Source organism: Vulpes lagopus, chromosome 23 (assembly GCF_018345385.1).
Source record: "Vulpes lagopus strain Blue_001 chromosome 23, ASM1834538v1, whole genome shotgun sequence".
Classification (NCBI taxonomy): domain Eukaryota; kingdom Metazoa; phylum Chordata; class Mammalia; order Carnivora; family Canidae; genus Vulpes; species Vulpes lagopus.
In genome coordinates, this window is record NC_054846.1 from 42,241,451 (window position 1) to 42,256,438 (window position 14,988).

Here is a 14,988-nt window from a genome sequence, read left to right on the forward strand (position 1 = left end):
GACTCGGGAAGTGTGAGGAGCCTGGTCCTCTGCTCAGGGTGGAAGGAAGCATGTGTGCCAGAAGGGCCCCGCCAGGGCCCTGGGGAGTCAGGGCCGCGTCCGTCCTGCGCCCCAGCCCGGGCCCCTCCGTACCCCTCCTTCCCACCTCGCTCACCCCCTGTAGCATGTGGTCAGGAGCCTGGGGCGGAAGGGACAGGCCAAGTGGGGGCGCCTGGCTGCGGGGCCCCACGGGCTGGGAGACAAGCGTGCAGCTGGGCCGTGGGGCAGGGCTGGGGGGTCACACCTAGGGCAGCGCTGAGTGCCTCGCAGAGGACAGGGAATGTCCCCCTGTAGGGACGAGGAAGCATGAGGGGCCTGTAAGGAGAACGGAGTCAGAAGTTACAGCTGCGTGTATTTGCACGGCCCGTGAGCTGCAGTTCTTACCTTCTGGAAGGGTTGGAAAGATGGGAAGGAAGGAGGGACACAGGGACCACCCACAGAATCCCGAATAGTCATAATCTGTCCCTGTACAGGTAAAGCCCGCCAAATCCAGGCTAGATCAAGAAAAATCCCAAGCACCGCCTGTTAGATGCTTATTTAATGCTGGGTTTTAATAGCTGTTATCTTGAACTTGCAAAAATTAAGGGGCTTGTCCTGGGTTCCTCAGCTTAGTGGGGGAACCGGGCCCGGCTGCTCGTGCCTTTGGCAGTGAGAGTGCAGCAGGCCCGGGCGGGCCTGGCAGGGTGGCTGGCAGGTCCCTGACCCTGAAGGTGACCAGTGTGATTGAAGCAGGTGGTGGTGGAGATACAGAGCAGGGAGCGACCCGGAAAGGCCCCCCAGTGCCGACCCCCGGCTTGACCTGAAGGTGGGGCGTGGGGGGAGAGGAAGGGTCAGAGCTGGCCGCCTCTCTCCCTGGCCCAGTCCTCTCTCCTCAGGCCTGCCACCAATGGTTTTCTCACGCCACCGAGTTTTTGACCAAGCTGCCTGGACTAGGGACAGGGCCAGAGGTCCCGGAACGGAGAGACCCATATCCCAGGTCTGGACCTGCCATCACCTAGGCTCGTGACCCTCCGCGGGGTCAGACATGAAAAGCACCCTGGCCCCAGTTGGGGACCCTGTGGGGAAACTGGGTAACACGCAACACCAATGGCAGTGTATTTTGGTAGAAACTCCCCCAAAAAACCAAACTGGAAAATTCTGGAGACTTAGCCTACGAAAATAAATACAATCTATTTACTAACGGATACTGATAGAGTAATAGAAAGAGAAACAGAATCTCACTGCTCAGCGGGGAGTCGGCTTCTCCCTCTGCCTCTGCCCCTTCCCCTGCTTGCACTCTCTTTCTCTTTCTTCTTTCTCAAATAAATAAAATCTTCTTTAAAAATAGGAAAAAAAACTCACCCTACACATTCTTGTGGTTTTTCCTTATTGGTCCATCTACATTCACCTTCTAAATAGTCTTACTCACAATGTATATACAATTTAGTATCAATTTCTTTCCCTTAATGTGAAAAACGAAACTTTTTTTCTTGTGGTCCCATAGTCTACAATTCCTATTTTTTAAAAATTTATGGGATCCCTGGGTGGCGCAGCGGTTTAGCGCCTGCCTTTGGCCCAGGGCACGATCCTGGAGACCCGGGATCGAATCCCACATCAGGCTCCCGGTGCATGGAGCCTGCTTCTCCCTCTGCCTGTGTCTCTGCCTCTCTCTCTCTCTGTGACTATCATAAATAAATAAAAAATTAAAAAAAAAATTTATTTATTTGAGAGAGAGGGGAGGAGCAGAAGGAGAGAGAGAGAGTCCCAAACAGTCTCCCTCTAAGTAAGCCCTGAGCCCACATGGGGCTGGATCCCACGACCCCAAGATCACCACCTGAGCCCAAACCAAGAGTCAAACGTTCAACTGACTGTGCCATGCAGGTGCCCCCATAAATAACTGCTCCCCTGCAATGTGATTTGTGTGTGAAGTTCATCAGCAGGGGCGCCTGCGTGGCTCAGGGAGTTGAGCATCTGCCTTTGGGTTAGGGCATGATTTCCAGGTCCCGGGACTGAGCCCCCAGGCTCAGCACTCAGTCTGCTTCTCCCTCTGCCCCTCACCCCACCTGTCTTTTCTCTCTCTCTCTTTCTCAAATAAATAAATAAATATATTTTTACAGAAATTTATTAGTAACAACTTAAGTATCTGATATCAGGGAAATGGTTGATTTTTCTTTTGTTTTATTTTGTTTATCCGTCTGAAGAAAAATCAGATGGCCATTTAAAAAAGCAGTTATTTATGGGGGCACCTGCATGGCACAGTCAGTTGAGTGTTTGACTCTTGGTTTGGGTTCAGGTGGTGATCCCGGGGTTGTGGGATCCAGCCCCATGTGGGCTCAGGGCTTACTTAGCAGGAAGACTGCTTGGGACTCTCTCTCTCTCTCTCTCTCTCCTTCTGCTCCTCCCCTCTCTCTCAAATAAATAAATTTTTAAAAAATAGGAATTGTAGACTATGGGACCACAAGAAAAATAGTTTCATTTTTCACATTAAGGGAAAGAAATTGATACTAAATTGTATATACATTGTGAGTAAGACTATTTAGAAGGTGGATGTAGATGGACCAATATGGAAAAACCACAAGCATGTGTAAGGTGATTTTTTTTTCTATTTTTTAGGAAGATTATATTCATTTGAGAAAGAAGAAAGAGAAAGAAAGTGCAAGCAGGGGAAGGGGCAGAGGCAGAGGGAGAAGCCGACTCCCGCTGAGCAGGGCTCCATCCCAGGACCCTGGGATCATGACCTGAGCCCAAGGCAGAGGCCTAACCGACTGAGCCACCCAGGTGCCCCAGACTCTCTTCCTATTTCTTCCTGTCCAGTTTCTACAATATTTTAAAATGATTTCAAGAATCTAAAATCACGTTAATGTCTCAATGCTTTTGATAAAAGGCTGCTTAGGATATATAGCAGCCTTTTTATATAGGTTTATATTGTTTATATTAATATTGTTTATATTGTTTTATATTGTCAGGTTTTCCTGACAATAAATAGCCAGATGAATAGGTGTTTTCAGGTAATTGAAAAGTGTTGCATACTTGTGAAATTTTCTTTCCAACCGTGTTTTTGTCGCTGTTGTCTTGTAAGTAGTTTCCATGCCCAGCCTGGAGCCCAGCTCTCAAACTCCCGACCCTGGGATCAAGCCCTGAGCTGAGATCAAGAGTTGGATGCTTACCGACTGAGCCACCCAAGTGCCCCTCCAATAGTTGGTTTTGGTTATAGGGAAGAGTGACCAGGCTGTGGCTGTAGCCTGAGTTGATGCCTTCAGTGTCCCTCCTCTTCAGATGGAGGTGTGGCAGCTGCCAAGGGTAGACACCTGTTGTCCTGGTCTGCTCAGTATCCACTTTTCTTCCTTGGTAGTGCCATTGCCATTTCCCCTTGAGGAGCTGTCCTTATGCCATGTGGCTCTAGGGCTGGGGACATACCCTGAGTTTAGCCAAAGTGATCGTTCGAAGAAGGACTTGTGACCTAAGCATATATGTCAGGTCTGGGAGTTTGGGTGATATAATTGTGCAAGTAGCACTGTCTGCAAGCATGCCAAGCCGGAAGACTACAGGCTTGGAGCTGCTGGGGGCCATCTGTGCTGCCACATGGTGACCCTGGAGCTTGATAATGAAGTCGGTCTGAGGACAGTAGAGCTGGAGGTAGGAGGACGGAGAGAATGAATGGGGATGATAACAGGGTTTGAAGCCCTTGATGTGGGCTGTTCTGGAACGTGATCACACTCTCCTGGTTAGACATCCAGGAGGTGCTCTCTCCGTCTCTCCCTCTCTTCGTCTCCCCATTTCTTCCTTCCCTCTGTCTTTTCTTCAATCCAATTAAATTGGATTCCTTCCACAAACAATCCTGCCTATTAAGAGATGTCAACACTTGGCTGCATCCCAGTCGGGAGGGAGAAGGTGACGGGCAAAGTGGGCAGCCGAGGAGGAAGTGAGTTGTTTGCTACAAAACGCTTTTAAACCCGTGTGCACTGGGCCAGCAGCAAATACATTTTGCACAAGAGAAAAAGCCCTGCTGGCAGGATAAGCGTTACTGTCAAAGAAAAGGGATGAGTGTGGGAACTTTAGGGAGGCGTATTGGTGGGGGAGGGTAAAAAAATCAATATGTCTGAAATGCAGATTTTATTTTATTTTTATTTTTTATTTTTTGAAATGCAGATTTTAAAAATGCAAGTAGCTTAGAGCCAGCCTTGGAACTTGGATCACACAAATCAGCAGCAGGTTTGCATGGTGTTTTTATTACTGCTCCTTCTTGATGGTTACTCCTACGTAATTATTATTCTGGATGCTTTGGAAAATTTCTTTGTACCCTTAGTATCAGGCTATTTCTCATTTTTATTTTCCTGCTCTTTTACCTTCTTATTCCAAAGTCACCGTCTGACTGTTTTACTGTAAAAATTTGTGTGCAGCTTAAATCACTTGCTGAACATCAAAGAGTCCCGTGCATCGATAATAAAGATGTTTTGCAGGCTGGGGTTAACAGTAATCATGGTTGGAATTTTCAAATCTGTAATAGTAAACTCTCCACATAAATTGAATAAGAGTGTGATTCCTATACAGCTGTTTCATCAGGGGCGGGGTGACTTGTGTGGCTCAGATAGGAACCCCTGAATCCTCCAAGGAGGAAATGAGAGCATTTAGAAAGTCTATGCTGCTGCTAAAAGGTTTCCTAATTTTTTTAAAAAAAATTTTATTTATTTATTCATGAGAGACATAGAGAGAGAGAGAGAGAGAGACATGCAGAGGGAGAAGCAGGCTCCATGCAGGGAGCCCGACGTGGGACTCGATCCCTGGACCCTGGGACCACGCCCTGGGCTGAAGGCAGATGCTCAACCCCTGAGCCACCCAGGCATCCCAAGCTTTCCTAATGAAATGGACTGAATGTTTGGGTCCCACCCCCCAACCCCAACTCCCCTAACCGCCCCCCCCCCCCAACACACACACACACCGAATTCTTACATGGAAATCCTAATCATCATTGCCATTGTATTAGGAAGTGGGGCCTTTGGGAGGTGATTAGGTCAGGAGGGGGGAGGCCCCATGCATGGGATTAGTGCCCTGCTAAAAGAGACCCTGAGAGCCTGTCTCTGGTGAGACACAGCCAGATGATGGTCTCCCAACGGGCACTGAATCTGCTGGTGCTTTGGTCTTGGACTTCTCATCTTCCAGAATTCTGAGCAATAAATGTGTTGCTTAAAGCACTGTCTATGGTCCTGTTGCTCCTTTAGCGGGAAGCGACGAAGACATTTAACATATTGGTTGTTTGCCTGCTTGTTCTCCATCCTCATTCCCACCTTTCTGTGCTCTGCTCTGAGACTGGGGGCTCCGAGACCCCGCCGACTATTCTCTAAACTTCCTTTCCAGCTGAGTCTGGTTAGGTTTTCTCAGTGGGAAGGCCCGTTGAATTGGAAGGCAGGAGGAGAGGGGAGGAGAAAAAAAATCCTCTTGGTGCTGCTAGCTTCTGTTGGCTTTCCTCCAGCCATCACGGGCTGATGCTGGATCTGCATCTGGGGCACTCCCAGGCCCTCCAGTGGGAGGCCTCTTTGTGGGTGCCAGCACCAGCCCTCCATGCCCTTTGGTGGGCCCAGAAAAAAAGGGCTCCCTCATACCTCACCCAGCTTCTAGCCCCTCCTTCAGCGTCTGGCCAACAGTAACACTATCTTCTCCATTTTCTTTTCTTTTCCTTTTTTTTTTTTTTTTTAAGCTTTTATTTATTTACTTGAGAGAGAGAGAGAGAGACAGAGCACAAGCAGGGGATGGGGTGGGCAGAGGGGACAAGCAGACACCTGCTACTCTCCACTGAGCAAGGAGTCTACTTGGGGCTGGGCCCCAGGACCCCGAGGTCACGACCTGAGCCGAAGTCGGGTGCCTGAGCCACCCAGGTGCTCCTCCATTTCATTCACCCAGCTTGCAGGTGGTGTTTACCAGCTGAATTGGGTTTCGCCATGTTCCACCCTCACCCCGGATTCATATATTGAAGTCCTAACCCAGTACCTCAGAAGGAGAGTTTATTTAGAGATAGGGTTCTTAAAGGGGTAGTTAAGTTAAAATGAGGTCATTAGGGTGGACCCTGATCCAATAGGAGTCGTGTTCTTATAAGAAGGGGAGGTTGGGACACAGATGCTCCATCCACAAGCCAGAGAGAGAGGCTTCAGGAGAAACCAAACCTGCCAACACCTTGATCTAGGACTGCTGACTTCCAGAACTGTAAGAAAAATACATTTGTGTTGTTTGGGCCACCAGGTCTGTGGTATTTTGTTAGGACAGCCCTAACATACAATTATAGGTGGCATCTATTCATCTCTGGGTTAACCCACAGTCTGTACTTGACTTTCTTAGCCCTTGCTATGTGGCCAATTTCTTAAATTCCCTTTTTGAAATAACTGGGATAGTTTTGCTGTCCTGACTAAAACACCTAATAAATATCCTAAGTGTATGTATGTATCTTAGACCTAAGAACCTTTTTAGGAAAACAGACATGGACAAAGGTTTGGGTGATTTTTTTTCCCTCGTAATTCATTAAGAAATATTCTTTAGTTTTGTGCCTAATTTTGAGAGCTATTTAAGAAAAACAAAATGCTCACTATTGAAAGCTAAATGCATATATTTAATACCGATTTCTTTTTTGTTTTGTTTTTGCACCCAACCCCTAGTGAGCCTTGAATTTCTTTTTTCTCAACTTACATTTAGAGCTCTGTCAACGACTTCCTCAGGGTGTACATAATTAAGTGGCCTTTCTGCTGACTGTCTGAGCAGCTTTGGCTCAGGCCCTACCCTTTTTTGGCAGTGCCTAATAAAAGCTGGCTGTAGGGAGTAGAGTGTGTCCAGCCTTGATAATGGGATACATTTTGTCACAGCCTTGCTCACTCTGACTTGGATGCCTCCTACCAGTTCCTTTAGGACTTAACCTCTAAGACTTTTCTTGCTCTCTCCTCCCCCAAACGATGTATTTATTATACAGGCTGAGATCCTCGGGATACAGATTCGGAGATGAAGGGCTTTTATGGAGAAGCGCTGTAGGGAACCACACCTGTAAGGGAGCGAGGAGAATGGAGGGGGGGGGGAGGTGCTGCAGTTGCAATCGCCTTCTCAACTTGCCCTTGGGGCTGGAAACTGAGATAGCGCTTCAGAGAGATCCTGTGAGGGCATGGAACGTGGCCCGGGAGGATGCGGGGCCTTAGGCAGCCAGCTTCCTCAGCACAGGGCGGAGGGACACAGCTGGGAGCTACCACCAAGCAATGCTTCCAGCAGCTGCAGGCGGAGTTGCCTCAGGGCCGAAGGGGGGTCATGGTGACACAGCCTGGCATCCATGGTGATTGGCCTAGAGAAGTTCTCAGAGACTCCGGGCGCTATCACTACACACTGTGACCGTATGCTTACGTGTCTGTCAAGGCCTGCGGGCTCCTTGGGGCCAGGGGTACCTTGTTACATCATTTGTTGGCTCTCCAGTATCCGGTAAGAACATGGTATACAGTAGGCACTCGGTAAGAGCATGGTATACAGTAGGCACTAACCAGTGTCGAATGTGGTGGAGGAAAGATGTCTACGTGTTTTACCCAGTCGTCGCAGTAGGCAGGGAATTTTGTGTGTCATGCTGTCCCCCTGAGAACAAAATTCAAGAAAAAAATCTTATTTTTCAGTCCCATTTTGGAGAGGTTGCGTGACTCGGGCTGTAGAATACAAACCCCGGGGGACACCTGTTGGGTAGAGCAAGAAAGGTTGGGGTTGTATGAGAGAGAAAGAGCCGAGAGGCAGCAGCATCAACAGGAAATAAAACATTTTTATTGAATATCCATGTAATATGTTAAGTCATTTTTTTTAACAACAATCAGAAAACTACTGTGGGGTCACTACACAAAGTGAAACAAAATTGGAACCACCTCATCAAAAATGAAGGTAAATACAGCTAAAGTAGTTGGCTCGCGGGCCACGAGCCATATGGCAGAGGAGAACACCCCAACGTTTCTACAAGGTACAGAGGAAACCCACACATAGAAACACTCAAGCAGGCAGTAAATATACACAAAGGCAACTAGGATCTTTCTAGAGCATCAGCTTCTAATACTCGACACCGCTTTGTCAGAAAGGTACACGTGGCGTATCTGAGGATGAGTCTTGGTCTTCAAGCAGGTTCGGTCACTGACGTGTGAGACATGGCACGGTCCCCGCTAACTCCGTGGTGACAGTCCCATGTCTGGCAGTGTTGCAAGAGAATGCATTAGTAGTAGTTTAATGCGAGAACTAATGGGTATTCGGCGGCTCGAACCTGCTTGCCTTAGTGGTGGCTCAGCGTGAACAACTGGAAGCTGAATATGGTGAAATTAAATGTCAGTTTGTGATGCCGAAGGAACATTTACAAGTTGGCCTACTCCCTCCCTTCCGTTGGGTTTGGTCTTTGCGACTGGGAAGACTGTCATTGGACTCTTCTGCTCAAACTGATATTTAATCTCACATCATGACTTGTGCGTCTTCCGTTATCTGGGGTTTTTAAGAAAGGATGGACCATCCACAGAAGAGGGAGAGGCGTCTGTCCCAGCCCCGACGAGATGGCCGTGACGGGGCCGGAAGGCCAAAGGCTTGCCTCTTCTTTGATGAGAAAAGAATAATGACGGGGAATTCTAGTTTTACCGGGAAACAGCCAACCCCATGTGGGAAGCCTCCCGTCAGCCCTTTTGGAGCTCTCTGTAGTTCTTAAAGAACGTGGCCTGATACCCTAACGTCTGAACGCCAGGCTGACGCCTGCTTCCCCTCCGTTCTGTTTTGGTGGCCGTGGGGATGAACCCTCACTCAGGGCCTCGCCGCCGACTATGGCCTAGGCATTCAAAGGGGCCCCAGAAGCCAGCGGAGGCGGCGTGAGATAACGGGCTGCCCTTCCACAGAGGGGTTGTCTAGCATAGTGGGGAAAAAGTATGGAATATTGCACAGTGCTTGACAAAATGCTGTGTGTCCCACCCCAGCCTATGTATCTTTCTTGTCCTATGCATAGCTTCTCAGTTCTGAATTGGTCCTTTGTAATGAGAACTGTTTGTGCTACACACACCTTGGGCAGTGCAGTAGAAGGGAATGGCAGTATTGTTACAACATCACTACGGAATAAATTGAGTGCTATCCACTGAGGAAACTACGTGTCTAAGCACACACGGCAGTCACAGTGTTACACAGAGCAGTCCTTGAAGACTCTTATGGAATGACTAGTAGCTTCATAATAGTGCCATTTACTACATAATGACATTGAAAACATTTAAAAACTCCTCCTAAATCAAGCATCTAGTGTACATAAGAGGTTGCTTCAGTTTGCTAGAACTTGTTCTTGGTATTTGTTTCACCTTTGTTTTTTAAAGGACAAATTAAAACTCATTGAAGTAAAAAGAGCATATAAAAAGATCACTAGCTGTCTGTTTTGGCTTAATCGAAGTGCATTCAGAACTATGGCTAATTGTTTGTTTCTTCATCTTCTGATGGGATTACAATACTGTTTACCACAAAGTACTTTTGTGTAATAAGCACAGATTGCTGTGTTAAAAATATTCTGCATTCCTTCTAATATGGTTTTGTGTAATAAAATATTTCGTTACAAAGTCTAATGTGCAAACCTTTTGGAATTATTATAGGTATGAAATCCGGAACAGAATTCGCAGGATGCATATTTGTATAAAGGTGATAACGGAGAGCTACTTTTTTTTTTCTTTTTAAATAGTCAGGCAATATTTCAGAAATGCTGACTTCTGCCCTCAGCTTCTTCCCACCCGCCCCATCCCTGAACAAATGCACCCACACACACACACCCATGCACACGCACACACGCACACGAACACCATCACGTTGTTACTCTATATGCAGTAATGTGAAATCACTGACTCCTGTTAGTTGCTTCCTCTAATGTCAGAGTGAAGCCCTGGTTTTAGCTTTGTAGATATACGTACAGACAGACGCTGTTCTAGTTTGTGGCTATGCTTCCTGGAGGTCAGTCTGGATGCTGCTCAGATCATGCTAATTTGCCTGTGAAGAAATTCTACAAAATTGGATTCACCCACCAAATATGTGGCGTGAGTGTATCTTGGTACTCAAATGATCAATAGAAAGCTCAGGTTTAAGTTGTCCTTTAAGATGTCAGTTTCACTGTACTAGTGCCTTACAGGTTGATATTTTTGCTGGAATGCAGACAATACTATATTTACCATATAATATATTATCGGCTCTCCTATATCTCAGTCAATTTACATAATTTAAAATAGAACATCTTATTAAAAACATCTAGATATACACAGATTAGGAAACGCTTACAACATACAAATACACAAACTAGAAATAAATCTTTAGCATACTGGTATATACAACGGTGTGATACAATAAATAATTTCAGTCATGCTCTATCTACACATCATATTGCTTAAAAGAAGAGTAGATTTGGAGGGCAGTGGCATGATGAAGGGCTTAGGGGCTCTCTACATTTAAATTTGTGCAAATTAAAACAGGATTTGAAGTACCACTGGATTGTGTTAGGAATGCATGGCTGGATAAAATGAAAGGACCCATATTACTGAGGTATTTACAGATACTGGCTAAAGAGCACTATGTGGGCAAACGCAGAAAGGCTTCTCTCCTTTACTTCTTGACCGCCAGCATGGCGTCAACTTCCTCCTCTACCTGTAGGGTGTGCCACTGGGCGATGGGTCGCCTGGGGTTGGCCAGCATGTCTGACCAGTGTCGCAGCTCCGCCCCGGTGCTATTGTAGCCCACAAAGACTTTGCCGATGGCATCGTTCTTGCCAATCTTGTCATAGTCCAAAACAGTTACCACCACTTGCACTTTCTGAAAGAGGACACAAAAGAAACATTAATCATCCAACCCCACAGATAAAGCCCTGTTACAAAGCTGCCTTGAGACCTAAGTGACTGGAAATAAGAACCCATCTCAAAACACCAGGCCAAGACCGAAAGTGACTTGAATATGAAAACCCTGGTCCTATCCCTATTTCGCCATTATGACATCACCATCATCACCTCCTTCAGCTTCTTCAAAATACTGAATAAATGTTAGATTTTGTCAGGTATTTTGCATAATTCTAGGTCTTTTGCACGAGCTATTCGGTTACTTCTCACAATAGACCTTATTAATATTGCCATTCCACAAATAAGATGCTGTGAAGTATCCTGCCTGGGGTCATCTAAGGAATGAGTGGTTTGGTTTTCCTGATGGCTGTAACCCACCATGCCATTCTGTCTTTGTCAACTGCGTCCACCTCTAAGTCCGTTTGTTACAACTGTCTCATCAGCAAGATTTCTGGCATTGGTGTTCGGTACAATAATTACATGATTATTGTTGAGTATTAAATGTGACCATACAGTGAAAGTATTTAAAAAAAAGTAATAACTAAAGATAATTTCCCCATTTATACATTTCCTCGATAAACATTTGCTGAGTAACTGTTGGGTATCCAGCATTGATCTCAAATGGAAATAACCTTCTGGCCGCACAAGATTTACTTCAGTTATTCCATTACACTGTGAGAGTTTATTTAATAACTTACTTTTTTAAACTGCCTGAATTGATGAAAGCAAACCCATGCCATTACGATATAAAACACACACTTTTTAAAAAGCACATTTTAGTTCTGCTTCCTAAGTAATGGGTTTGCTTAGTCAAAATATGTGATGGCTTTAATCTGGAAACTGAGTGCAGAGATAAAGGAAGAATTTAGAATAAAGTAGAATGCACAACATTTGTGGCCAGAGTTAAAAGGAACAGAAAATGTAATGCTGGAAGCCAGGGCCAACTGAAGCTCCTGCTGAGTTATGGCCCTTTTCTGGACTTTGTACTCTGAGGACTGCATTATTGTACCAATGTGCTAAGAGATGGCACCTATGTACATCTTCACATCAGAGAAAATGACCACTTTTGAAAGTGGAACTTAGAATGTAAAATGCAACCCACTGGCAGTAAAGGAAACAAATTCCATCTTCCCTTGTGCCGCCGTGGATTGATTCCATTATCAAGGGCATCATTTATCCACTGGAGGGTATTTGGAATAGAGAACAGAATCACTTTGGTTCTCTGAAAAATTCTCAGAACTTTTCCCAAGCAAATTCATCAGGATGAAATCACATTGCAGGGCATGGGCGGTAGGAGCATTAGAGACACTATGCACGAAGGTAACGGGGTTTTAGGAGGTTGGAGCAAATGGTTGGAGTGGGCTTCAACTATTTCATCTAAGAATGTACTGATTAACAGTACTCAAGACAGAATATCCTTCTGAAGGCCCTGGATTAATTTTTCCAGCTGCAAATGTAGTTTATCTATACATTTTTTTGGGGGGGGGGGATGAGTTATATGTACTTTTGGAAATCAGCATATTTTACTCAAAATATATTTTGTAGGGATAGAGATAGATAGAAAGCAGAAAATCTTATATCTTCAGAATAAAGGAAACCCAGACCTCTATTTAACATATAAATATGCTTGTTTGTTTCTCTAGGAAAAGTAAGAAGGCAGTCTCCTGGGGAAAACTAAAGAGAGAGAGAGAGAGAGAAAGATCAAACTGACAAGCATAGGAGGAGGAGGGACAAAGTCAAAGATGCGCTCATTATTTCCATGCCTGACGTACTCTGATGGGTTCAGGTTGTCTCTGTCCTGCTAGAAATTAAATCTTCTATATGCTGCTCCAGAAAGTCCACAATATGTCTTATTTTTAACGTGTCTCATTTTAAAGAATATTTTATTTGAGAGAGAGAGCATGTGCAAGTGCCAGGGGGAGGGGCCAAGGGGGGGGAGACACAGACTGCCCACTGGGCAGGGAGCCTGATGCCATGACCTGCCCCCCACAACCTCCAGGGAGATCAGGACCTGAGACCTAGTCAGACACTTAAGCAACTAGCCACCCAGGCGCCCCTTTTCATTTTTAATATATTGACATTTGCTGCAAATTATAGCTGAAAAAGAACATTTACTTTTTTTTTAATAGTTGTAGAATTACAGCTCAAAGAAAGTTTACAATAGGATTTTTCTTTCTTTTTTTTTTTAAATTTTTATTTATTTATGATAGTCACACAGAGAGAGGCAGAGGGAGAAGCAGGCTCCATGTACCAGGAGCCCGACGTGGGATTCAATCCCAGGTCTCCAGGATCGTGCCTTGGGCCAAAGGCAGGCGCTAAACCACTGTGCCACCCAGGGATCCCTACAATAGGATTTTTCATCACAATATCCTGTCTTATATTATTTTACAATATTAAAAAACAAAACTTTAGGAGGTTTTAGTTTTGATAGGAGTACGTTCTTAGAACTTAAGGAAAGAGTTCACTGAACTCTTATCTATTGCAAAATAAATTGGAGACTATTGGATGTCTTAGGGGTTTGCCAGTGGGTCCAAAGCAGGACCTCACTGGTTCAGGCCAGTAAACAAGTGACTGGGAACAGAAAATCGGTGTCCTCTGCAATGTCATTTACTTATATAACAACTGTTGAAAGTAAACAAGTGTGTGCAATTTGCTACCATGTGAAAATGTATACAAGAAAGGTTATATAAAGACCATGAACCGATGTGAGGATAATGAGATTACTGGTAATTTTTCAAGAACTGTCCTACATAATACAGTAGTCTGGTCACATGTAGCTTTTTAAATTTAAGTAAATTAAAATTAATAAAGTTCATTGATCACAATAGTAGCCGAGGTGCTCATTACTTACTTGTGGTTGGTGACTACTGTATTGGACCACAGAGATGATAAAACATTTCCATTCTCACAGAGAGTTCTAGTAGACAGCAGTGATTTATATATTGTTTAAATTGTATTGTTAGACATATTTTCTAATAAAATGTTAATTTGGAAAACAGAAAAAAATTAGCACTGCGAATAATAGTGATGGAACCATTTACTGAGTGTTCTCTGTTCCAAGAGTTTTTATATGCATAATCTCTTTGATGTGGATTCTATTATTCCTATTTTATATGTGAGGAAATTCTAAGCCTGGGTTTCCTTATAAAATAGGGATAATAACCTCTCTCATAAGGTTATTGTAAAGACTCAAAGAGATTATGTATGCAAAGTGCTTAAATTGGGCCTAGGCACATAATATACAATAAATGTAGCTATTATATTAGCTTTCTTCATGGAATAAAAGTATGATTTGTTCATAAGATATTGTATTACTGTATCCTAAATTAGATTACAGATTAAAAGTAAAAATATGCAACTGAAGAATATTTGCTGATTTTTTATATTCTGAACCTTTAGAAATTTCCATGGGGTAGTTTTGATGTCTACCCTTCATTTCTCCTTCTTGTTGTGGGCAAACTTTTATAGGACTGAAAAGATAGGTCCATATCAATTATTTAATAAAATGTAAAAATAGTGTTGCTTTAAGACATTTGGCTTTCTAATATCCAATGTCCATTAAGGACTAGTAAGAAATAGTTGATAGTTATTGGATGTGAACTTTGAATTCTAATAGTCTTACTATGGATAGAAGGTAAGAGAAACTACTATTATTTAAAAATTGCTAAATAATATCATATACTGTTGTGGGTACATGGAGCATCCTGTTTTGAACATGTTATCCACAGATTCCTTTAAAAGATTACTCCCTTTCATGACAATTATTATCTATCAGACTAAGATTTCATCTTTACAAAAATATCCATCCGTTCCGACTCAGAAATAGGAAACTAAATTTAAACAACTAAAAATACAACTTAGTCTGATTTTTATATTGTTAATCACCTCTTAATAATGAAAGATTAAACATGCTGCATATTTAGCATCAACCAAAATATTTTCTGTATCTCTATTTTATTTATTTATTTATTTATTTATTTATTTATTTATTTATTTATTTATTTATTTATTTATTTATTTATTATAAAACTGTGATAAGGAGAACTCCATACTGTGGCCTGGGAATAAATAGTGAAAGCTCATTTTTCACTTGGCCTTTTAACCTTTATAGTACTTTTTGAGTTAGCAGAGTTGTTTTCCTACTTTA

General features: G+C 43.8%; 1 protein-coding gene across 3 annotated transcripts in view; it reads right to left on the minus strand.

Moving 5' to 3' along the window:
- Positions 1–7,771: 7,771 nt before the first annotated feature.
- SYT1 (synaptotagmin 1) overlaps positions 7,772–14,988 on the minus strand; it is a 533,799-nt gene continuing 526,582 nt past the window's right edge. For all 3 annotated transcript variants that reach the window (XM_041739097.1, XM_041739098.1, XM_041739096.1), the window contains one exon: positions 7,772–10,821. In XM_041739097.1, coding sequence (XP_041595031.1) covers positions 10,615–10,821 — 207 coding nt within the window. In that variant the 3' untranslated portion in view covers positions 7,772–10,614. The remainder of the gene's footprint in view (positions 10,822–14,988) is intronic.